The sequence below is a fragment of the Ursus arctos genome, unplaced genomic scaffold, assembly GCF_023065955.2.
Source record: "Ursus arctos isolate Adak ecotype North America unplaced genomic scaffold, UrsArc2.0 scaffold_3, whole genome shotgun sequence".
In the NCBI taxonomy this organism is placed as follows: Eukaryota; Metazoa; Chordata; class Mammalia; order Carnivora; family Ursidae; genus Ursus; species Ursus arctos.
This window is the reverse complement of record NW_026622985.1, coordinates 73,558,884-73,585,235: the sequence shown is the minus strand read 5'-3', so window position 1 is coordinate 73,585,235 and position 26,352 is coordinate 73,558,884. Positions and strand designations below refer to the sequence as shown.

At 35.8% G+C, this 26,352-nt stretch overlaps 1 protein-coding gene across 2 annotated transcripts; it reads right to left on the bottom strand.

Annotated features, from left to right (window-relative positions):
* Positions 1-25,966, bottom strand: ING3 (inhibitor of growth family member 3). Of its 2 annotated transcripts, XM_026510122.4 has the most exons (12): positions 25,798-25,966; positions 25,481-25,552; positions 22,301-22,401; positions 20,424-20,489; positions 10,183-10,279; positions 8,530-8,601; positions 7,557-7,676; positions 7,126-7,283; positions 6,352-6,545; positions 4,848-5,040; positions 2,457-2,495; positions 1-929 (listed from the first exon to the last, which is right to left on the bottom strand). In XM_026510122.4, the coding sequence occupies exons 1-12, from the start codon at positions 25,823-25,825 to the stop codon at positions 813-815; spliced, it is 1,257 nt and encodes a 418-aa protein (XP_026365907.1). In that variant the 5' UTR covers positions 25,826-25,966; the 3' UTR covers positions 1-812. The 2 variants fall into 2 exon arrangements, 1 of the variants encoding a protein (XP_026365907.1); XR_008956375.1 differs by lacking the exons at positions 1-929; positions 2,457-2,495; positions 4,848-5,040; ... (1 more) ...; positions 7,126-7,283; positions 10,183-10,279 and having other exon boundaries at positions 7,577-7,676; positions 25,798-25,936.
* Positions 25,967-26,352: the final 386 nt, after the last annotated feature.

Here is a 26,352-nt window from a genome sequence, read left to right as displayed (position 1 = left end):
TAATTTTTTAAAAACTTTATTTTAACACCTAATACAATTCCAATTTTAAGGATTACTTGCACAAAAAAATAAACACATTTGGTATAAAAATGTATCACTTTAACACCCTTTCCCCTTCACCCCTCCCCCTCCCCCCACCCATGAACTGCACTCTATCTGGATGCAGAAACATATAAAGACTAATGGCACAGATTCGTTTTTACCTACAGGAGTTTCTGTTTATGTACCCAGGTACTCTAGAGGACACCAGCCCACTTTATCACATGAACCATTTCCTTCAGCCTGCTGAATTTAGTTTCACAAAGAAACAAAGCTTATTATAAAGGCATTTGAAAAACCATTATCTTAAATTCTTTTTAGAAGCACTGACTTTTTTTTTTGCAACCATTTATATACAGTGTTACATAACAGCTCTGGAGTACAGTACATGCAGCAGAACATACCTGTTGAATATAAAATACTTTTCTTAAAATCTTCATCGTTGGAATTCTCTGAAGTCTAAATTATAGAATGCCCATTACTTTGAGAAAATGGTTGAGGAGTACAAATGTCTGCATATGTTGGCCACTGAAATAATCCAAGGCTAACTGGAATAATATTCATAGCACACCAGGAGTGCATAAATAATTTACTTACATTATTAAAATACAACCCATAAAATTCAAGTTCAAGATCTTACAGGATTGTCTATGTAAATCCTTGAAGTGGTTGCCTGGAAATGCATTGTGTCTTCTTTCTCTTTTCTTCTTTTTTCAAGTCCTATATAAAATGTTTAGTTGAAGTTTTTTCTTCGTCAAATGAAACGGCCACCTTTATTTGTGCCGACTGCCTCTTCTCTTCATTGCAGCAGTGCACTGTGGACAGTACCATTTTCCTTTTGGTGCTTCTGTCAACCCAACACATCCATAATGGAACCATTCTATTGGGCACTGGAAAGCAAAACGGCAGAGAAATAGTTTTTAATACCTCCCAAGATTACAGAGTATAATATGCCCACTAGACTGAATATTAATAATAAGCTTCATGGAAACAGAACTTTTAGATCTAGAAGCTGATTTATAGATCACTGAATCCAACTACAGGTTTCAGAGATAAGGAAGTGGAGGCACAGAGAAAGTACACATCTCTGCATCTAATTCTATGATTCCAAGCAATGAGCAAAAAGTCACTAATTCTCGTTAAGCTGGAGAGTAAGTTGATACCAACTTTCAAGGACAAGAAGTGAGATGGGTCTCTCACAAAGAAGGTTAAATACATTTTACAGATTTTATTTAATATTCAACCTTATTCACTCCCTTGTAAAGTAGAATAAGCTAGTTGCAATGAAAAACATAAAGGGATGACCTGGATTTCCTCTCTGCGTAGATCTAGTCCTAGATATGCAGAGAAAAGGGATCCTACTCTGTAACATATTAAGCAGTTCTACACTTCCACAGAAAATCTTAGCACTCAGAAGAGCACAAGTGGGAATGAGAGGGCTCAGAGAGTATGATGGGATATTCACAGAAATGCATCATTTTCATGAACTGCCTCAGGAGGTTACAATGGTGTTCTCGGAACAGTGGGGCAGTACTATACAAAAATCACAAACAACCCACAAGTGATTCTAAAGGGGGAAGTGGAAGGACAGTCTTTCTCTATCTATGTGAACATGTTGTTGAGACCCTGCCAGGTTAGGAGAGCACAAACTTTAATGTACCAAGCCAACTCGGCTCAATCTTCAGATTATTTTTAAAAATTTTAAACTGCTATTATTAACCTTAGGATTCTGACATTATAGATTCTTACTTCTTTAGAATTCAGGGTTGTTAGTCCTCTGTAGGAAAAGGGGGCTGGAAGTTTGAAAAAGTGAGGAGGGAGTGAAATTACTAGAAAAAATATTCTCAGCATCCAATAAAAATATATCTCTAACCAAAATTAAGCTTCCAAAAAAAAAAAAAAAAAGGGAATTCTTTTCTTTCAAATCTCCTTTACTTTCCATGTCAGAAGTGGCTCTTACCAGCTGACAGCTGCAGAGCACAATAGGAAACAGTACATTGATAGGAGGAAAATAACCTCACATCATACACCCCACTCCCGCTAGCGGCAGGCTTCCTGACAGAATGTACTGTTTTAAAACACCAATTTTTCATCGTGATAAGTGAATTGGATTCTAGTAAACACAGTATTATTTAGCAAAGGAAGTAGAGGATGTTTCTAATTTTCCTACAACACAATTTTGAGATTTATAATCTGCACATGAAACTATAAAACTAGCTTTAAGAGAGTTAAATTGGGAACACGTGAAGGGACATGACCCTATTTTGGAGAGAAATATTCTAGCATTAATATAATGTAATTAACATAACTGCAGACCTGTTTTCTTAGACTGAGAGACACCGTAAATAAGAAAAATGTTCAAGTGGTAATAATCTGTGATTTTTTTTCATTCCTAAATAGAAAAATTTAATACTTACATCTTGGTTATCACAGCCCACCATCTCGCCATAGGATACCTAGTTAAAATAAAAGTAAATATTTTTTATTATGACTATACGATAAGCATCTAAATCCAACTTGTTGATGATACTGTTAGAAAACAGAGGGGAATACACAACTGCATTAAGAAACAGGGTATATAGTTTTTTAATAAAAAAGATTTTATAAAGACTCATAGCTTTTTACTAAAAGATATTTTTGGGCAGGGGCACAGAGGGAAATACACAGAAATTATGTGCTCTTTGAAAATCTGAAGGAACCTTGACAAATTAACTTTGTGGGTGGTTTCTTTCGTAAAGACTTTAAGTTTCTTTTTTGGTTACTTACTTACTTAAGGTTTTTACTTTTTCTTGGGTCATCTATATTTTTGCAGTCAACAGTTGAAACTTCTAAACTTATTAGCAATTACTATCTGCCCTTCCTCATTTTTCTTTTTGCTGATCACCAGTATTTTATAATACAACTTCCTAATTCTTGAATTAATTTAAGTTCTCAATGGACTGAGAAATGTTTCAGACAGGGTTATAACTAGATGGCATGCCATATGATTCTCTGCATGAGTGAGAATATCTGTATGTGGTTCTATACACACGAACACTTCTCTGGTTAACAACTTTTGGGGGGGCACTCAGAGTTTTCCCTCTAAGCTCTATAGATATATTTCATCAACAAGTTTTTAGTGTTACAGATGGGAAATCTAGGGTGGATCTTTGTTTTTCTGTAGGTAATCTATTTTTACTACCAGGATCTTTACAGTATTTTCTTAATAACCAATATCAAAAAATGTTTGTCGGGTGACAGTAGAAAACCTAACTAACTCTTATATTGCAAATTCTCAAAAACTAGATTGCCAACTTACACCATTAAACACAATAAACTGCAGATGGATTACGGATTTTTTTTTTTTTGCAGATGGATTAAAGATTTAAACGTGAAGAAACTGAAGTACATCAAGAGCTAGATAAAGCCATTTGCAAATGAGAAAAAATGCAAGACACATTTATATGGAGAAAAAGCAAGGAGGCTGATAGCATATAACCCACAGCTGACTTCATAAAGAAAAAGACTGACAATCATTACTCCATAAAACTGGAATTTCAGAATTAAAAACAGAACAAAAAAAACCTACACCAAGCAAAGTATTTATAATGTACATGACAAAAATGATAGAAAAGTCAGCCAACACCAATGAATCAATTCATAAAAAAAGAAATAAAAATAGCCAAAAAAGGGTCCAATTTTACTACTAACGTAAATTGAAATGATTGTGTGATATAAAACTATCAAACTGGTATATGGTTTTCAAGACAAAATAGTATCCAGCGTTGGACAGGGTTTAGGAAAAAGGCACGTTTCCTAATCGGGTTTTGGAATGAACTTCAGAAGGTAATTTTGGTAGTCTAAAACAAATATTTTAACTTAATTTTATTTCAAAAGATTATCTTAGAAATTAGATGTATAAAATGGGTTACATAAAAAAATGCCTACCATAATGTTATTTGTAATCTCAAAAAATTTAATACCACTAAAAAAACTTACAGCTAAATATTGGTTTAAAAAGTTACAGTATAACACATAACTGAGAAAATTTTTAAAAATTACTTCAAGAAAAATGATGTTTGGTACACAGGACTTTGTGAAAAAGTGTTACATAAAGAATATACTGTGATCCAACTGGTCAAATTCACACACATACATACACACAAACACACACATGTGCATCTGTGTGTACATACGTGTAAGAGACTAAATGTTTGTGCCTCTCCCCCAAATTTCTGTGTTGCAGCCCTACCCCCCACTGTGACTGTATTTAGAGATAGGGTCTGTGAGATGATAAAGGTTAAATGAGGCCCTATGGGTGGAATCTTAATCCAGCAAGGTTGGTGCCTTTATAAAAGAAGAGACACCAGAGCTCTCTTCACCATGTGAGGATACAGCATGAAAGGGCCCTCTGCCAGCAAGGAAAAGAGTCCTCACCAGGAATGGAATCAGTCAGCACTTTCATATTGGACTACCTAGCTCCAGAACTGTGAGAAAATAGAGTTCTTCTGTTTAAACCACCCAGTCTGTGGTACTTTGTCATGGAAGCCTAAGCAGGGTAAGACAACATGCCTGTGGGGTATACAGTAGTGATAAATCAAAATGTCTAATTACAGGTTATATCTGAGGGCTAAGATTGTGGGTGACTTACACATTCCTTTATACTCTTTGTATTTACAGCAAATGTGATTTTATAAGAAGCAGAAGAAAATTACAGAAGAAATCAAAAGTATTTTCACTGGAGAAAAAAGAGCGCTTAAAAAAATGAAATCGTTCTCTGTTTTCTATTTTACTCAGACTATACTTTTATAGACATATCAGATTTTTACCTGATTGCAAATGCAATATCGTGGTTCATTTGGGTCATAAGTCCAATCAACCTGACTGTTTGAATCAGACTCTGGTACTACTGTTGTTTGTTGAGAGATTTCTTGTACGACGGTTGATGAAGAAGAACATGACGACAAGGAAGAGGAGGAGGAGGAAGATGATGACTGCTGACTTGAAGATTTGTTGTTGTTTCTGAAAAAACGGTATCAGTTTTATTCGCTCAGCATCCAGAAGAAGTTACGGGAGAATAACTCCCAAATGAGTGGTATGAAATGAAATTACTTTAAACATGTAAATTAACGTTTAACACGAAGTTAAACTCACCTGACACAGATTTAAGAGCACAACTGTTGACAGCAATAAAGAGCAACAATTTTCATAACAGTTTACTTTTGTTTAAGATTTTTTGTTTGTTTTCTGGAGAATAAAGATATTTTTAAAAATTCTTTCAAACTATGTTTTTACGATAATTTTTTAATCTGTTGCTACTTAACATTGACTTAAATTACAGGTAAGAGTTTTAAGAATTAGTATTGGTTATGGCTACCTTGCAGACAGTCTTTGTATTTTTAAGCAAACTGAATACTCTTCATCAAAATCTAAAATACAAATACACAATAGCAGTTGACGAAAATGATCGTGACCATCAAACGACGTGTGACTACTTACCCGTGTAAGATAGGAAACAGTGTTAAAATTCACAAGTAATGTACCAATATTTATACACTAATTAAATTTTAAAAATAGGGAAATTTATTATCAGTAGTTATAATAAATTTGGGTTATTAAGAGGAATTACTTTTTAAGATATCTAGCACTTTTATGGTAATTCTACATTGATCATTCCTTTAGAGATTTACTCATAGGAAATACAACACATTTAAAAATAAATTATGATGCAATTATTAGCTAATCTATTCTGGCCTACCATTTGAACTTCCATTATGTCTGAATATCTAGCAAATGCAGATACCTGCGATAGATGGTGCCAGATGCTAGTAAGTTTTCATATCTAAGATTCAGGCAATCATCCTAAAAGTCTCATATACAAAATCTAGGGATATTTTCATAGTTTCAAGTTTGTGGGCGTAAGACCAAGAATTAAGACACTTTGCTTTGAATAAAAATGAAGAATTTCATTTAAATAAATTCCCAGGATAAAATTTGTATTTTATGCATTAATTTACATCGAAACACATGACAAAATGAGGGGTTATAAAGGAAAACAGTTCCATAAAATAGCTCAACCTAATAAACAAAAGAAGTCATTTATACCCAATTTAAGACTCTAGAAAGATTAAAGACGTTTAACACCTTTTAAAGACTTTACTCCTCCAAAGTATAGCGGTGTGAATGAAAATGTCATGTCTTCCTGCCTCCCCAAAGTTCGTCCTGATCCATTCATTATACGCTACCTTTGTTTCATATATCCAAGCGCAGCTGGATGCCAAGTAGACTGCACACTTAGTAAAGGTACAGGGCTACTGTAACAGTGCAACTTACTTGCTCTTTCTCCCACTCCGTGAGTCGGCTGCTGATGAACTGGCATTCTGTGTTAATGTAGTCATGAGTGCTGAAGATGATGAATAGCCAGCTGTTTCTCTGGGCATTGAAAATTCTTTTCCCAGCTGAAAGTCATTATTCTTAAACGCTTCATAACTGGCTTTTAGACTTGATGTTCTTCGTCCCTCTTTCATCTGAAACAGACATTCATTGATAATATTAATACGCATATATATGCAGCTTTTCTTTTTCAGTCCTACTAGTTACAGTATTATGTTGGTTTATCCAATATTATTTTGTTTAAATCATTATTTTCATCACTGTAGTTTAAGCTATCTTATGTGAATATCTGAAATCCGTTTTTACACAGTTAGGAGGGAGCTACAGACTTGGTAACTTAATCTGGAATATAAACTGTACAGCAGTGAACAAACGTAGGGCGGTGCAAGCTGTGAGGCTGTGGAGGAAACCCTGGCACTGGGGAAGAGCGAAGTACTGTCCTCGCAGGTGCTGTGGCTCACTGTCAAGAACACGCACGTCATGAGCCATCGCTGTGTGAAGGGATCTGCAGGAGTTTGCACGATTATCAATCAGGTAAATTAATGCACATAAGTTTCATCAAATAAAATGTCAGGTATCATAAAACTATGATTTATAAAAATGAAACTATACAATGTAACAAAACTCTTTCTGTTCACATCTAGTTGTTTCTATTAGAGTTTGCCAATGATTCAGACAAATGTACCTGCTATTTCCAAACCTTTTCCTTTTTACCTGTGCTGTGGCTTGAACTGCTTGAGCTGCGGCCATGGTAATTGCCCCTGCACCAGTTCCTGAAGATAATGAGCCGATATTATAGGATGCCAGAGGTTGGGAGGAATTCACATTGTAAGCATTGTTGGAAGAGGCTGTAGAATTATTATTTCGACACCCTATGTAGAATTAAAGAAGAAATAAAAATGGTTGGAGAGAACATAATGTTAGTGAGCTTAAAATACATTATTTCCCAATACAGATATAATCATTAAATTTAACATTTTCATGTCACTATAAAATTTTCATGTCCCACTTTTCCTTTCTCTTCTTTCCCCATATGTGGACTTTAAAAAATCTGTATGATTCGTTAATACTGAACGAATGTTTCATTTCCCCTCACTTTAACACAAACAAAAAGCAAACATTCATATTTAAGATAATAAACTTACCTAGTGTATTTTCTTTAGAGGCATCTGAAGTAAGTGTAGATAGAAGAGCTTCAGATTTAAACTTCTTTTCAGGAATATGATCTGTTGTTGTATGGTGAGAAGTCGGATTATATTTCCTTTCTGAATATAAAAAGAATTTATGTGTTTTTAAATGTTAGAGACTATGGACAAGACATAATACTTTCATTCAGTTATAAACAAGTACAGTTATGTTCTGAGTTCTTCATGGAATACAGAACAGTATGTTTCCTTGGAGGACAGGACAAGCAGAACTCTCTGTGTCACCTGTTTTGTTAAGAGTAGCCTTCCCGCACATTAAAAAAAAACTTCAGTAGCAAAGTACTATAGGTAACCCACGATGCACCATGATTTCACATGCAACATGAGAGGAATTTGGTTCTCAAAACATTATCTACAACTTTGAAGACTTTTCAATCAACCCTTCTTTCATATCAAATTGATCTGTTGCAAAATATACTGATACAGTCTTCTAGCCAGCTAACATCCAACCAGCCATCCATTTACTCACTAACCCACCAACCATTGGAGGCCTTCTTATATGCCAAACAGGCTAAGCACTGGAGAAGCAAGGATGATAAAAAAAAAAAAACAAAAAAAAAAAAACAAAGAGCCCAAAGTATTTTATCATTTGGCTTGAGTTACAACACTCTCTAGAGAGAATCAGGTATCGGTATGTAGGAGTGTATGCTGCTATTAATACCATACATTTGTCCTCAATGTATTCCAGGAAAAGCAAACACTCTACTCCCAAATCAAATACACTTTTCCCAAATGATGAAGGTAAGTCTACCAGGAACTGTAAGGAAAAAGGAGAGCTCACAAAATAAAAGGAAGGGAAGGATTTTTTTTTTTTTCTCAGTTGGTTGTATGGAGCTAATTAAAAAGAATACACAGGTAATATAATGAGTTTTTAATTGTACTGAAAATTTTAGCTGCCCTAAACCAAACTTACTTTCCACTGGAGTATGTGAATGAGCATGATGATTGTTCACTGGCTGTGAAGGAGTATCTAATTCCAAAGATCCTAAAAAAGAAAGGCAGAGATACATCTCCATTCAATGTCAAGCAGAACTTTCCAGGACGATCAACTACAGGCACTCTGTACCCTCACTTAGCAGAGGACTGGCAAGCCCTGATGCATATGCCTATATTATTTTAGTCAAACATGTTAGAAAATCACCACTGCCAATCTCACCCTGAGCCAATTTCATCCTCTCTCTAAATAATACGTAATCCACTTCTTACTATTCACCTTAAGTACAAAACAGCTCAAGGCATGTTAATGTCTAATTGGTGAATTCAGGACAGCAGGTACCACATAAGTGGATGAATGGATGTTATAACTCCATTACTGATAAGATCTTGAAAAACTCAAACTAGTTATACTGGGTTGAAGACCTTTCTGTAGAGAGATCCTAAAGTATTAGGTGATGGGACATTACTATATGAAAGAAAATTCTTCGACCGTTAAAACAACATATAATAGGAAAGACTTCCTAAAAGAAGTTAGGCACAGAATCTCTACCGCCAAGCATTAAAATACATTTAAAGAAATTTTCTGGGTTTATCTTGATCCCTTGAGATGAAATTATGGCAGGGCACAGGGTGGAGCAGATTTTATAACTTGATTGCATTTAGTTTTGTGTGTCTGTGTCCTTACAGAGGATGCTTCATTAACCTTCCTGCAGTACTGAATAGGCACAAATTATTGTTATTCATAGCTACTATTAGCATTTCAAAAAAAAAATTAGAGCGCCTATAGAACATTTTATTTTGTCTCAAAATACTTATTATTCTCAGACAGGGTTTCCTTGGAATAAAAGTATTACAAATAAATCACATGATCATCTGACGGGATAAATCTACTTTTGAATACAAAAATGCAACTATGGATACCAAGATGGATTCATGAGTGGGTTGTTCTCCTATTCTAGGCAGTGTGTATATATACACATAACCTAACACTGTAAAGAAATTTTTCATCAGTGTGTAGAAACAAGCACATGTTCTTGCTGATGAAATGCATCAAAAAAAAAAAAAAGGAATAAAGGTAAATTATAGCAGATCAAGTAGAACCTTGCAAAGAAATATTAAAGTGGCTCCTCACTGATAAGAAAGTTTACTTCTTTGAGAAAAAGAGGAAATGCTTTGGAACCAACTAAAATCTTTCTTACTAACACAGTTGAGGAAAAGCCTTAAGGCACTTCTTGGGAAGAAAAAATAACAGCCTTCCTCAAAGGTGAAGTGTATCCAGCAGGCAGGGCAAAGTCAATACATTTAATGACAGATGGTTAACTTGTTTCTAGATGGCTGTACTTCTTTAAATCTTTGTTCTCAACACTCATCTTACTAACATATATACGTATTAAAAAATGGAATGAGTTAATATGTGATTTTAATAAAGAGAGAGTATATGGTATCCTGTATCACCTCTCTCAGTAGCCATAACCCAAACAGTTCTAGCAGCTAGAGTCCACGCTGTCCAACCCAGTTGCCACCATCCACAGAAGCGCAGGATCTGAGAAGTCTCCATGGGACAAGTGTCTCCTCAGTGATTTGCACATGGACTGTCCAACATTGATGGAAAACTGTAAATTTTACTTACGCCTCTCTAATATTTCTGTAATTCCAGCATTATCAGCTTCCAGCTCCATTTTAAACTTAGCCAGTTCCTGATCCAGCTTTCTCAAGTGTCGATCTACCTGTTTCAAAGAAGATCAAAGATAACCACCAAAATTTGGGACACTATTAAAGTGTCAGTTTAATGAGGAAAACTAATTATTTCTTTTAGTGCTTAGTATTCTTGAGCAAGTCAATTAACCTACATCTCAGTATTTTAATCTATGAAATGAGGGTGCTAGATGAAATAATCTCTCAAGTCTCCCTTAATAAATTTGAAGTTTTATGAAACCAGAATCACAATTTGCTAGAAAACATTCAGAAGTGAAACTAAACAAAACTCATACTTGGGACTTGCAGGGGGAGGAAGTACAGGAGGGTTGGTAACTTTTTATAGTATACCCTGGGATTACTTTCAACCTAATCTCCTACTTATAATAAGGCCATCCACCACACTGCCAAACTATAATAACTGTTATTTAGAATGAAGAATGAAAAGATCCTTAGTCTATAAACAAAGAGGCTACTATATTCTATACATACATTTCTCTAAGGCAGAAAAGTAAACCATTATACTTGTAAACATTTATGTAACGGGTTGAAACAAAAGGGGTTTTTAGCCAGAAAACTCTATTCCCCAAACAGCCTGGTTAGAATGGTTTTATTGCTAACACTACTGCCCTTGGGAAGGTGGCAAATTTTATTTTCTCATTCAACTAGAGATATTTGACTGATTTCAGAAAATTATATGATACTTCAAACTAGCAACAAGTCTTAATTTTTTAAGGTTAACATTAAATATTTTTCAATACTTTTTCAAATTTACCACTTTGAAGTGAAACAAAGAAAATATAAATTTTTTGAAAAATATTGTTATATTATTGACATCTTTTTTCAAACTCTAGATTCCCAATGGATCATTGTTGAATAAAATAATGTGTATCTAAATTGAAGGAGACAGGGAGAAAAGTAGCAAAAGACAATTTGTGTGTGTTAGATGCCGTGTAATGTGCTTGGTGTGTTAGAGGCCCTTCTATCTTTTCTAGCCCTTGCTCTAATCTTTTGACATAGGTTATTACTGTCTCCATTTAATAAGTGAAGAAACTAAGGCTCAGAAGGGTTAAATAACATGCCCTAAGGCAGTAGCTAATGCATTATGGAAAAGGGATTTAACTCTGATCTATTTGTAATAAATTGCTCTTCACCATTTATACCTAACATTGCCCTCTGAACTTCTGCATGCAGCAGCCAACTGTTCTTTAACTCAGAATAATATAATTCAAATTGAAAAATAAGAATATTTTCTCGTTATTTATATTTTGTATATTAACAGCACCCAGTGGGGTATTTATTGGTTAGTGACTGTTCAATAATTTAAAACCCAGTTTTCTGTCCATCTTCACACACAAGTTATTTTTCAGAATAAATGGCAGAATCTGTAATTACAATATTTAAAATCCTATAGAGGAACGTATTAGGGACAAATGCTCCTATTCAAAGAACATGCAGGTAATTGAGCATCCTTTAATGGAACCTGCCTTCCAATAATAAAGTGTGAACACAGACCTCAGTTATTCAAGAATATCTTACATTGTCAAAATTTAATCTCAAGGGAAGTCAAAAAATACTCATATTTAAATTCCAAGACCACTTAATGCAATGAAATATTCCACCACCTTTATTACCTACAATATTGAGAATTGTGCTTGGCGTTGGGTTAAATGGAAAATACATGAAAAATGAGAAAGAATCTCTGCTTTCATAGGAATTATAATTTGGCTGACAAGTCAAGATTTATGTGAGCTTTTTAATCTAATATATGTTTTAAAATATATATACCCTAGATGTAGCAAATATGCAATAGTTGGAAAAGGATTAGAAGTAGTACATAAAAAAATACATATATAACCTTGGGCTGTGGTAGACACAAAGGAAGTACATGAGTTAGAGGGTGAAGAACATACTGTTTTCAAATAGAGGGAAAGAAAAATTAATAATTAATGAATGAATAGAGACAGGAAGACAAGATTCTCAGAGAAAAAAGAAAAAGTAAAGCATAGTGTGGCCTGGAATAGTTATATACAATATAGACAGGCAGAATATTAGAATCTAGGTCGGGAGGATGGAGTCAGAGTGAGATGAAGACATCATGTACCCTCCCCTAACTCTTCCCACCTCTGCACTAAAGAACTACTTCAGTGTATTAAAGATGGTACTGATAGGGATTATTACACATGAGCACATGGAAAATAATGATGGAATTTCCAATACTAGCAGGTCAAAAAAAGGAATGGAATCCAAAGATTTAATAATTCTAAAAACAAATATGTAATTAAAATAGACACAGAAAAGCCTAACCCACATTGTGGTAGGTAGCTTTGTAAGATAGCTTCCAATCATTCCTATCTCTTGGTAGGTAAAAAAAAAAAAAAAAAAAAAAAAAAAAGATTATGAACTGATGAATATAGAAGCAATTATAAGGCAATGAGATCTGCTTTTCTTAGATCACTGCTACTATACTAAATCAAATTAGAAGTTAGAAAGTTAGGGGCGCCTGGGTGGCACAGCGGTTAAGCGTCTGCCTTCGGCTCAGGGTGTGTTCCCAGCATTATGGGATCGAGCCCCGCATCAGGCTCCTCCGCTATGAGCCTGCTTCTTCCTCTCCCACTCCCCTGCTTGTGTTCCCTCTCTCGCTGGCTGTCTCTATCTGTGTTAAATAAATAAATAAATAAAATCTTAAAAAAAAAAAAAAAAGTTAGAAAGTTGACCGCAGGATTTAACTCGAACTATGAAGCAGCAGAGTACTTCAACAGCATTAAACAGCCATAGCACCACTGAACGTGCCTGAAACCTGTAGAGAGCATCTCCCCTATCCCCATGATTCTGAATGGGTAAAGCACCTACTATGGCAGATTACCATAACGGCCCCACAGGTATCAGGCAAAGCAAGAACCTATATTACCCCACTCTTCCACACACACCTGACCTCATAAGATTGATTTATAGTAGTAGAGAGGGTACTACTCCAATTGAGAGATTTTCCATTAACCACAGATTCCCAACACAAGGCTGACCACAGAGTCTAATTATTGATTTGTTCCCCACTTAATGTCAACAAATACCAGCCACAAAAGCTTCCTTATTCTACAGACTCAAATCATATCTCATAACCCCAAATATAACCGCATTAATTTTAAATCAGTTCTCTTTTTTCTGACCTCTTCAGAGCCAAAGGAAATTCTGTTGACCTCATTTGTTAACACCTTGATGATCACAAAGATAAGTAAGTCACACTTGGCTCCTCTGCACGAAAGAAAACAATCCTCCTATTTTAACATTTTAGCATAGAGTTGTAATCCTTTAGTCTTCTCTTTTGACTCCGGGTCTCCTATATTCAAATTTTAAGATGTGTCACTGATGGATCCAAACCGAACTAAATAAACCTTTTCAAAAAAGTTTCTACATGATTTATGGCTTCCAATACCATCAAATTCTAAAATTTAAATGTCTCGCTTGCCCTTTCAGAATGAGCACAAGTTATTCTATAAAGTTCTAAGGTGAAATCCATGGCAATGAGAGATAAATTTCTAACTCTGAAAAGATCTGGTAATAGAGAATAAAGAGGGTAAATTGGAGAAGAAAAAGGAACCATGATGGCAAATTATTTCTCTGATAAGTCATGAAAATGATTCTTCACATCTCTGAATTATATTTAAAATAGGTGAAAATCTGATCCATCTTTAGGCTGAATCAAATATTTGGGGCCTTAGCATATAAACCACATCTAATCTTCCTAAAAGACAATAAGGATAGGAGACAAGTCAAAAGGTCAAACTTACATAATATATTTCTTTAATCAGAGTATCAGATAAAGAATTCTCAAAGTTATAGGTAAAATGTATACCTGAAATATAATCATCTCAGGAATAGGCCAGGATATAAAAAAGAAGCAAGTTCAAGGGTACTGAGCAGTGTAAGAGACTGCTAAAATCATTCAAGCATTAACTAAAAGCTCAAATTTTATCAGAGTATACATAAATCAACTTTATTAGGTATTGTAATCTAATACAGCCTGATGACAGTGACATCTGGCTGAGAAACACAAATGAGTGTTTAATGACTATGAGTATCAGGATTCTAGAAGGAAATTATTTTAATAGGATAGCTTTTTTGTTGTTGTTCATTTCCCCTAAGACAACTACTGAAATAAATTTCAGTTTGTTCTACTGAACCCCTAAATCCATCAATCCCTTCATTTGTGGACATTTATGCAGTCTGGTTTCTTTCCTTTATAAATGAAGTAATCAGTACAATACTAGTCACAGGTATAAAAAGTGTACTAGTGATTTTAAAAGTAAATAAAATATTTCAATAAATATAATACAATGAAATACCATGCTATGTAAAACACTGAGGGGCAAAATGAAACATAATTATATACTAAATTATCGTACATTAAAATCTGTAAAAATAACACATGCTTACTTGAAATTACCGTAACAACGCAATGTGTAAGCAAAGGCAAACAGACAATTTCCTCTAAGGTACACCTCCTTCCTCTGTATAAGGTGGCCTCCTACTCCTTTCAGAAGAAAAAACACACTGCTTCCATTGGCTTAGAAGACCCTGCACGTGGTGCCTCCTGCCTGGCTCCTTCTCAGCACCACCCTTCTCCTTCCTTACTATCCACCAACCACACTGGCCTCTTCCCTGCTTCAACCTGCCAAGCACTCTTCCACCTCTGACGTGGCACTTGGTCCATTATCTTCCTGAAATGTTCTTCCTGATGCTCCCTTTCCATGGCTGGCTCTTTCTCATTTTCCCAGTACCTCCTCAAATGTCACCTCCTGAGAGTATGCCACTCCTGCTGACTACATTCTTCACAGCCTCCTCTAGTAATTCCTTCTTTATCCCTCTCTCCACGATGTTTATTTCCTTCATAGCACTTATCAAAACCTAAACGAATCTTTTCTTAATAGTTTGCCTATATTCATTGCTTCTCTGTGTCATTACTGCCCACTTAACACCAGTGACTGCTCTTAGCTGGAGCTCTAGAAATATTTGCTGAACAAATGGAAGTTATACTTTCCCACTATGCAGAAGTATATAAATAGAAGTACCACTGTCTATTGGATAAATGATCTATGATTAAAAATTACTGGAGTTTTACATTTACACTATGTCCCACCCACTCAGTTTTGAAGCATTTAGCTTTCTAAGCTCTCAAATGTTAAATGTTATAGAATTTAATTCCTCTTTCCTATAGACTTTCACTTGGATATTTACTGTTGATATTTTGCGGAATACAACTAATATGAGATGGTAAATCCATTTAGTAACCTCCCTATGGACAAGGCAATAATTCCCTTAGGCTCAACTGCAATTATTTGCAAAAGTAAATTTCTTACCCTCCAGCATAAACTGTTCAAACACCACAAGCCACGCTGGCAATGTGGCGCAGCGCACAAAGCGCAAGCATTCCGTGGAGGCTGCGTGTTGTTTTTTAACAGTTTATAATTACTTTTTTGTGATAAGTGATGCTAGTTTTTCCTTTATGATAATAGCATCAGATTAATAAATAAATTTTCCTCTTAAATACACTTCATTTAAAAATTTACTTAGTTAGCTAGATGTACAGGTGATATGGATAATCTAAAAACCTTGAAGGTGGGATGCAAATATGAAGGTCTGGGAAACACTGGATCACAGCACCTTAAACGTCTTCTTCGTCCTTCTGTTTACTGCTCAACTAATCTACTGGGCCAGGCTCTGAGGGTACAGAATGATTACGAACCTCACATACCTTCAAGGGCCCTGGTTAGGAGATCTAATATTTTTTATTTTATGAAAATGATACTGTCATTACTTTGTACAGTAAAGTCTAATAGTGTTTACCAAATGTTTTCATAATTTAAAAGGAATCTCTTTAAAAGCAAAGGAACTGAAAATAGCCAAAAAATACTGTGTAATTATAAAGTGAAAAGTGTTTAAATGAAAAAGGTATTTAAATAAAACATGTACCTCACAATAAGTCTTGATATTTTAAAAATTGCCCCTTTTGCTGAAGGCACATTTTATAAAGCCTGTTTCAGAACTTCCAAACTGAGCTTATGTATCAAAGAAAGAAATCTAAACTGAAGAAACTAAAAAAATGGAGAACAATTTAAAGAGAGGGATACCAAAAAGATCCGAGCAAAGACATAGACTATAAGATTGTTTGGTCTTCTAAAGTGATTCTATAAAGGAAACTAACTCATTTGAATTACATTACTTTCACTTCTCTTGGTTTAAAGTCATCCCTTAAAAAGAAGGGGCTATTTGCACTGTAGCCTACCCTTGTTGTCCATCAAAACTAAGTCAGTCTTAGCATACTAAAATGTGACTCTATTATTTTTTGAGAAAATGTCACTCAACTACAATATCTCACGCAAAGAATGACACCACTAAACTCTATCCCTAACACTCATAACTTGGGAGTCATGTTAGTGCCTTTTCTTTTCTACTAACCTATTTAGGCGAACAAATATTTACTGAGAAATAACTACTGTGGAGTCTGAAGACACTAAAATTAAAAAAACAAAACATAGTTCTTAACATTCATAGTAAGGGAGACAGACATACAAGCCAAAAGTAAATCATTACCATTTAATTCAAATAATAACACAATCATGGGAATAATGACTTGGAAGCTGATAGGATTCTGTTGAGGGGTAGGGTAAGACACAAAGTGCTAAGGACCTGCTCAACAGCCTCCTTCCTCACTGACAGAACCCACACACCTGGGGCGGCAATGTGCCCCGTTAAGCAACATTTTGAGAAGCAGCTACAGGAGAGAGAAGCAGAAGTCAGTAGTAAGATTCCCAGAAAGGCTTTTTTAAAGGAGCTGACGGAACTGCAAAATATGCCCTATTGAGTAATCCCCTACTGCAAGTCTTCTACCTGTCCAGAAAAGAGGAGGAATGGATTAGAAGCAGCTCGGGACACTGATGATGTCGGGGTTGCCACGCAAGCCCTGATTTGCCTCCTCCAACAGATATTTTATATGAGAGGGAAATAAGCCTTTTGTTTAAATCATTCTTGTGTGACTTTTCTAAGTGATCAAATCTCTTCTCCCAGATATAAATGACATAAATATCAAGATTATTAAGGTGATTTTAATAAAGAGACTGCACGTGCAGGATTATGAAAGATGGAGAAAGTTTCCCAAGCAAAGACAGAAGGAAAAGCACGCCAGTCAATTTTTTTTTAAAGTTCTTGAACTGTGGCAGGCTGCAGAAGTGAAGAGGAAGGCGTAATGAGAGATATTTAGAAGATAAAATGAACAAGATATATTGATTAAATAATGTGGGGAAGCTAGGGACAAGGAGATGAGGATGACTTTCAGTATTTCATTGTGAATGACTGGAAGATCGGTAGCTCTTCTGAGAGAAGGAAAAGAGAAGACTTGGAGTTAAATGTTAATATTAATACACTGAGTTCCAGGGCCTGGGAATTCTCAGTTAAGATGAATAGGCTCAGAAGAGAAGCCTGAGCTTGAGGAGTCATTAATGTATAATTACTAAAACTAAGAGAACACTTGGAAAATTAATGGAGGAAGGTTTCTCAGCTTGGGCTGTGTGTGGGGCATTTGACAGAACAGTTCTTCACCATGTGGCATTTGGTCTTCCTGGACTCTGGAGTTGGGTAGAAGAAGGGACGAAAGTTACCACTGTGTGAGAATCACCCGAATACAGTAAGAAACAATGCAGGTCAAAGACAGAGCCCTGAGGAACAGCAACCATTATGAGTAATATCCACAGAGACTGCAGAAGGTCACAAAGATGGGAGGACGATATAGACGATTAAGTCTCAAAAAAGAATGGATTTTTATATTAAGGATGTCATGATCGCCTGAAATAGCAATTTAATATGGAGTGCTAAAATAGGAAGGGAAGGAGGGAGAGGAAAAGAAGAGCCACAAAAAGAAAAGGGAGAGGGAGGGCAGAGGAAGGAAGGGGAGAAGAAGGAAGGAGGAAGAGTAAAGACACAAAGCCGTCCTGGAAATACTGGGGGAATGGGGAAGAAACCAGGCGTCACTTGGCAGAGTTAAAAGGGAAGCAGGGGCTCCACCAAAGTGGAGAGTCCCAGTTAGACAAGTAAGATGGAGAGCATCTTTAAGGAAGAAGTGAGCGTCCACTATGTGGCGCTCTCACAAGCTAAGATCATTTTATAGACGTGTGCAAGTCCTCCTGTAAGGCACAAATTAATATCGCTATCTTACAGATAAGGAAACTAAGATTTTGGGATGAAGTAACTTATCCAAAGTCCTGCTGTCAGTGAAGCGGCTGAACTCATGTCTGTATGGATCCATTATGGGCACTTACTCTTTATTACGTTTTGTTCATTACATCACCTTCTACTACCTCGCTCCCTAGCCTAAAAAAATCTATCCCCCTCAAAGAATTTACTAAGTTTTATTTTCACCCTATGCTTATCCATTATCTCTGAGTGAACTGCTTTCCCCTCAATACGAACCTTAATCCAGGCCCCAGAGCTTCTGAATAAATTCTGTTCAAAACTCATCTCGTATCCTCTAAGAAATTAACAATACTCTACATGAGTTAATTCAGTCTGTTACCAGATACTTAATATTTACTGCATTAATCTTTATTTATTACATGTTTCCATACAGGCTCTTCACTTTAGTTTGTGGGCATGTCTTCCCGACTAGTTTACCAACACCTTGAGAACAGAAGCCATCTATAGTATTTACATTTTGTTCCTCCATTACATGCAGATAGAACTCCGTTACACGAAGCACAAGAGTGAATAAAACAGTGTGGTTCATAAATAATGGATAGATACACACCAAAAACCCACACATATTTAAAAAGAACATATTTATATTATACATACTTTTCTAAATGTATGAAATACACTGAAATTTTTTAAACGTATAAAAAGTAGTAAAATAACAAAATACTAACAAAGAGCACAGCCAAAGAGCATGTAGTCTCTAAATACTGACACACAGAATCACTAAATATGAGGAGCAATGTTACAAAACAAATTCCTCTTGGATTCAAATATAAATGTCTTTTTGTGTGTTTATAGACATACTTCAAGACCAAAACAATTAAGAACTTTTTTTTTTCCAATTCCATAGTAAATCAAGCTATAATCCATTCTGCCTTTCCTACAGCATTATATCTTAAAATTGTTTTCAGAATAACTGCATGGACAAAAGAGGCTAGGTTATTACAGCCATTAAAAACTTCCACTATATGAGAATGAAACATTTTCTATGGCTTCACATGACAAATGTTTTCTAGTTTCCTATAAGCATTTACAATGTACACCGTATGTGGTATGTACCTTTTATCTTGCGTCTTACCAATAACATTTACATTTATATATACTTGCTCAGTGATGAGACTGTATCCAGATAAGATTACAAAAATAAGATATGAAATCTATATGCTGAAGTTGGCCATAAGTGTCCATTTGCTTTTAGCTTTAACTTGCTTTGAGGCAGAACCAGAAATGAGTATTTCCTAAAGTATATATTTTAGAAGATGCTTTACATAAAAAAGAGCATTATAATTATACCAGTTTGAGAAATACTGCCTCTGTCTTATAGTGATTTCAATCTTTTGCAAGTGCTGCTACTGCAAAAAAGAACCTTTTTTTAAAGTTTAATCAAGTGTTTCCCATCTTTGCCACCTGAGCCAGTTGCTGAGTGCTACCTACTGACATCACTTAATAGATAGTCGAGTACTATCTCTTAAGACGGACTCAAATGTTTCTCTTCTCCATTTAATCAGGCAACCAAGAAGGCTTGTCAACAAAGTAGTCTTCTGTGTATTTTACCACAGAAACAATCTCAAGATGATTTATCAGGTAAGTAAACATACTACCTTAAGATAAGGGTTAGTAAAATAAATTTAAACACCAATTCTTGTTTAAAAAAAAAAACAAAAAAAAAAATCTAACATCAGCTAAAATCTTGTAACAATGTAAATTTGGCTAAAACATAAGGTTCTTGACCTGTTGACTAAACTGTGGACTCTAACTCTTCTCCACAAAGAAACCAAAAAATAGACACTGAAACCTCAAATGAAATGGGATCAAGAAAGCAATACTTCAAATTTAGTCTGTTCTTCCTATTAATATTTAAGCCAATAAAACTTAAAACATAATCCATAATATAAGTACTTATGGCACAGCATGCACATTCATTTTACTTACCAAGTCATATATCTGGTTTGCCAATTGTACCTTCTCATCTGCATCTTCCAAAGCTTTATAGTAATCCTGAATAAAAACATTTTTATTTCAAGAATAAATTAATAATTTAAAAATACGTGTATTCAGCGCATATAACTGCATTTTCACTATCACACCTTATATTCAATGTCAGTCATCCTACATTAGCAATAAAAACCCAGTTAAGGACAGGATGGGGATGGGGCAGGAATAGAAATTATGTACAATGGCCAAGAATTAAAGGAAGATGTTCAGCATTCCTCAAGAAGATATAAGTAAAATTAAATACCAGTCCAAGTCTAGCCTCTAAACTAGTAAAAGTTACATGAACTAATGAATAGTTCTTTCCCTTTCAAAGAAAATGTTACAATTTATTTAATTTATAAAGAACATTTCCTCTCCCCATTTTTAAAACTTTTTAATCAAAGTGTAACTACTGAAAAGATTCTGACCTGCATGTCCCTATTTTCCAATTGTTCTGGAACTCTCATTTCAAGTCAGGCATTAATTCATACAATTCAACCCATACTTTAGATTTCTCCTCAGTATAAAGCAAATCACTTAAAAACAAAAACTTGATTCTATCAATTTCCATGGAGAACTAGACTTTTAAGGATATAGCCAAGCTGTACTACACCAAAAACTTAATAGGTTAAAGGGATGATGACTGACTTTGGGCTGCAGAGTTGACCCTTGAACATGGTGTCCCCCATGTGGTTGAAAATCCACACATAAGCTTCTGACTAAAAGCTTAACTACTAATAGCCAACTGTTGACCAGAATCCTTTACTGATAACATAAACAGCAGATTAATGCATATTTTGTGTATTATGTTCTATATTCTTACAATAAAGTAAGCTAGAGAAAAAAAGTTGAGAAAATGCATTTATAGTACTGTACCGTATCTATCAAAAAAAAAAATCCACGTATAAGTGGACTCAACAGTACAAACCCATGTTATTCAAGGGTCACCTGTATAGATGTGATATCTATACTAATATACACCAGGCCTCCAGGTATCTTCCAAGCGAGGACAAATTCTGTGCTTCCCCCCATGTGGCAAAATAAATAACACAATACTCCAAATCTGTAGTTTTCAAATTTCTTTCTCAGTTGATTTTTGAACAATTCTATGAGGGTTGGGGTGAGGGAGCCATTATTACTCAGAGATATTAAAGAACCTGCCCAATGTCGCGTAGCTAAATGGCAGTCACGACCAAACCTAGGTCTTCTATGTAGTTCTTCCAAAGTATCCCAAATACACTAGGTCATACATTTAAAGCAAACCTTGAGAGGAGATCTGATACTCATTCTAACCTGGAAGAGACCTGTAAGTACTATAAAACATCAAAACTCAAGGGATTCTGTATTTCTAGGCTCAATTCATATACAAATTTAGAGTTTTAAACTAAAAGACTTTTGAAAGATCCTTTCAACTCTTAAGATTATGTTCTTCTGTGACTCTACCAACTTAGGTACCTAGCAATATATAAAATATGCTTCAAGGTGAGCTAATTTTCACCCCAGTTTGTGAGCGAAACTGGAAGACCATGTTATATCTGTGAAGACAAGGCAACCTTAATTAGCTGTAATTGGAATAAAATAAATTAAAAGAAAAAATTGACTTTTTTTAATTGTGTAATTCTGTAACAAAAGTCGATAATTATTGAAACAAATTTTAAATTACCAAAATGATTAGAAATCCTACACCTGAAGCTCTAAAACACAATTATTTAAATTCTAAAGAGCCATTGATAACTTTCTCTCATTTTGATAACCAGAAAACAAATTCATTTTAAAATATCTTTCTCAGAGGACCCCAATATTTACTGATAGATCATCCAGAGTGTTGAACATACTTTTTTGATGGATGCCATTTGTTCTTCTCTCCACTCCGGTTTATTTTTCTTTGCATTCATAAAGAATTCACTGACTCTTTGTTCTAGTTGATCCATGGCATCTATGACATAATAAAAACATTTCATATTTAGATGACCAAATTCATATGCTAAATGTACATGCTCTGATTTAGGGAAAGAAAAAAACATCTGACAACATAAACTCTTTCACTTGGCCAATAACTTAAATATGTCATGCTTTGATTATGTAAATGCTTTAATTACTCCGGTAAAAAAAAAAAAAAAAAGTTACAATTTTCTCTGACAATTTATATTTGTTGTTATTTCAAAATTTTTCCTGTAGTCAAAGTAGTCAACAACATAGATAGGTTCTATACTGTAGTATTTCAATAGTACAGCCTTTGGGTCAAAAGGTAATGGTATTAAATCAGCCGAATGGGCCAAAGCACAATTTCTTATTAAAAGTACCACTAGATAGGGGCGCCTGGGTGGCTCAGTCATTAAGCATCTGCCTTCAGCTCAGGGCGTGATCCCAGGGTCCTGGGATCGAGCCCCACATCAGGCTCCCTGCTCCGCTGGGAGCTTGCTTCTTTCTCTCACTCCCCCTGCTTGTGTTCCCTCTCTTGCTGGCTGTCTCTCTCTCTGTCAAATAAATAAATAAAATCTTAAAAAAAAAAAAAAAGTTACTACTAGATAATCCTCACATTTCTTTTAATAAGAAAGAGTAATAAAAAGATTTTAACCTCTCACTATATGGCATTAAGCACCCCATCATCTCATATCATGACTGAAAGTAGAAGGTACAATCATTTGTTCACTTGATACACTGTATTATTTATTCTAGATAAGTTTTTCCCTAAGTGTGTGCCAAGAGTAGTCATCTCATTCCACATCTGCTAAAAAAGGAAAAGTTAAAAAAAAGAGAGAGAGAGAGAGAGATTCTGTTGCTATATATAAGTGAAGGAAAACCTTTTGGAGATTTTCAGGGCAATAATATAATAGGTTTTTAAAGATTCTAAGAAGTCTTACAGTTAATTTTTTTTAAATTTTCCTTTGTTTAAATAAGCAATTTTTAACTTACAAAGAAGTCTCTTATTAATTGATAGTACCTATTAACTTTAGAAAATTCTAATTATTATAAAATGTAAGTTTATAAAACCTCTCATTTATATAATCTAAGGTCAAATCACAAGAGAACTTAAAATTTGTATAATATAAAGTATATATATAAAGTATAAAGTATAAAAGTATAAAACAACAGTTACCCTTTATTGAATTTCTACTCTGTATCAGATACTATAAGTTCTAATTTAACTATGTTATTTTATTTATTTATTCTTTTTTTTTTTTTAAAGATTTTTTATTTTATTTATTTGACAGAGACAGCCAGCAAGAGAGCGAACACAAGCAGGGGGAGTGGGAGAGGAAGAAGCAGGCTCCCAGCAGAGGAGCCTGATGTGGGGCTCGATCCCAGAGCACTGGGATCACACCCTGAGCCAAAGGCAGATGCTTAAGGACTACACCACCCAGGCGCCCCTAACTATGTTATTTTAAATCCTCAGATGATTTTCATTTTATAGGCAATGAAAACCATGGTCAATGTCAAAAAATATGTCAGTAAAATTCTAATATGAACTCAGATCTATCTGACATCAAAACCTGTAGAAAGCACTACTTTAGCATTTCAACCACATTAAAGTTAAAATGAATTTTGTAAGTTAAAGAAATACACAAATCAGACTTCTACACTACAATCCACTGAAAAAAAGGCTTCCATATCATATCACCTTGTATTAAGCCTGGCCACATAAAACTGACAAGAGGCTAAGAAAAGTATATTCAAGAACAATGGATATGGAAGGCGGGGGGGAGTAGGAAGGAAGGCAGAGAAGCAAGGGGGAGAAAGGACAGGTCCTTAGCTACCACAAGGAATGCTGGTTCTCTGATCTCTTTCCATGATACCCCTTTCCTCCCAATCATACCCCAAAACCCAGATCTTCCTCTACCTCCACTTTTCTAGGAAAAAAAACCTGGCGGCGTGAGAAACTTTTATGTATATAGCTTAAACACAGGTGGCATAAATGGGATCAAGAAACATATTTTCTGGGGATAGACCCCATGAAGGCCAGTCACTACTATCATTTACACAATTTAATTAAGGAGTACCTACATCTAAACAAAGAGAGTAACATCCAGCCATAAGGGTACACCTAAATGTACATTTTAATTATGTAACGTATACTTCACTTCGCACTCTTAATTTTTAATATAGTAGCTCTACAAGATAACGAATAGCTATATTACATTCATTTCATAAAAGGGGAAGGTTTGTGAGGTTCTTTCAGAACATGGTGGACATAAATTTGTACTCATTTTAAGTGTAATTTTAAGCGTAATTTCGCTGTAAGAATTTACCTTCTTATCTCCAAAGGCACTGATTCTTTACTTTCTTTGAACCATAAACCCTTTTTTATAAACTTCACGGAAAAAATAAGCCAAATACTGCTCTATGAAAGAACAAGGTTAATTTTGGGAAAAAAGTAACCAGACTACCAAGCTATCAGTGATAGAAGAAAAGTCAAAATTTTTATTACAACAGAGAAGAAGCTTTACAGGAAAATCTATTTCCCTTACTGATTTTGACTGAAAAAATATCATCCTGTTGACAAGTGAGAATGTATCCTATAATGTGTAACTTTTCAAAATTTGACATTCCAAGTTCACCAGGGTCACTAAAGAACCGAATATAACCTATGCTTCTGTGTTTTCCGCGCTTGAAAATTTTTGAACAGAACGAACTTTAACAAAAGTCTAAATGCTGAAATCTATGTTCCATACATAAGGGCTCAAGTCAAAATCTTCTCAACATTTACACCGATGTGCATTAAGACATATATCTGGGTTCTCACTGAAGGTACAGAAACTTTTATTGCAGAGTCTTGAATTCGAGAAAGGAACACATACAAGTGCCCTAATGTCTCCTTCTCTTGTAAAAAAGCAAGGAGAAAAGTAGCGTAGAAAGCAAGGGGCAAGAATCGGCACTGCCTTTTCTTTTTTACAACTCCTTATGCACTAGCCAGTGAGCCGGAGGAGAGTCACATAGCAGAGGCGATGAAGTCCATTGCAAGTAAGTCTGGCACTGAACACGCGCGGCCAAGACCGGCAAACGCGCCGACTTACTCTGCACCTGCAGGTCCATCTCGCGCATCTCCGTGAAGCGGTCCCGCAGGTCCATTGGAAGCTGCTCAATCACTGTCAAAGGGAGAGTCCGTCAGAGGGGCGGGGCCAACGGCGAAAGTACGCGCTTACGTCGCTGCGTGCGTGCGTGCGTGGGGGGGGTCGAAGGAGCCGGCAGCCCACAGCGAGGCTGCCAGTTACCGTGAGAAAGAAACATCCCCCGCCTCCCCCTCCCTCCTGCCATCCCGCCTGCCCGTCCACTCGCGCTCTTGCCCGCCCGCAGGTCCCACAGACTGCCCCCGCCAGCGCCGCCCACTCACTTTCCAGATAGTCTTCTAGGTACAACATCGCGGCCCTTAGAGCTGCGGGAACGAGGGGGTCCAGGGGTTTATTTGTGTCACTCGCTGTCGCCGGAGTTTTGTCCCTTCCAATATGGCGCCTCCGCTAGCAGCACCCGCTCAGCTTCGGCGGAAAAAAAAAAAAAAAAAAGAAAAAAAAAAAACCACTTTGGCGCCTGACGGCGCTTGCCTCACTGCCGCCCGGAGCTGTCATTGGTTGGCTGAAGCAATGACGTAAACCGACCGGAGGCCGCCCCCGCGCCTTTATGGGAAGTGTAGTTTTATTCCCTCCCTAGCAAGGATTAATATGCTTAGCAGTTACCCATGTAGAAACTACAAAAACCAGTCGTCCTTGCGAACGGTGCGTAAGAGAATCTGAAATGCGGTGCCTCTGTTTATTTGTTGATTTTTGCACAGGGAACTACGGGAGTTGTATGCGCCTGCAGAACACAACTAGGAACAACTTTTCACCTGTTCTTTACTGCTACGATTCCATGCCCTGGCGTTTGTGAGTCATGGATTTCAAGTAGTGCTAAG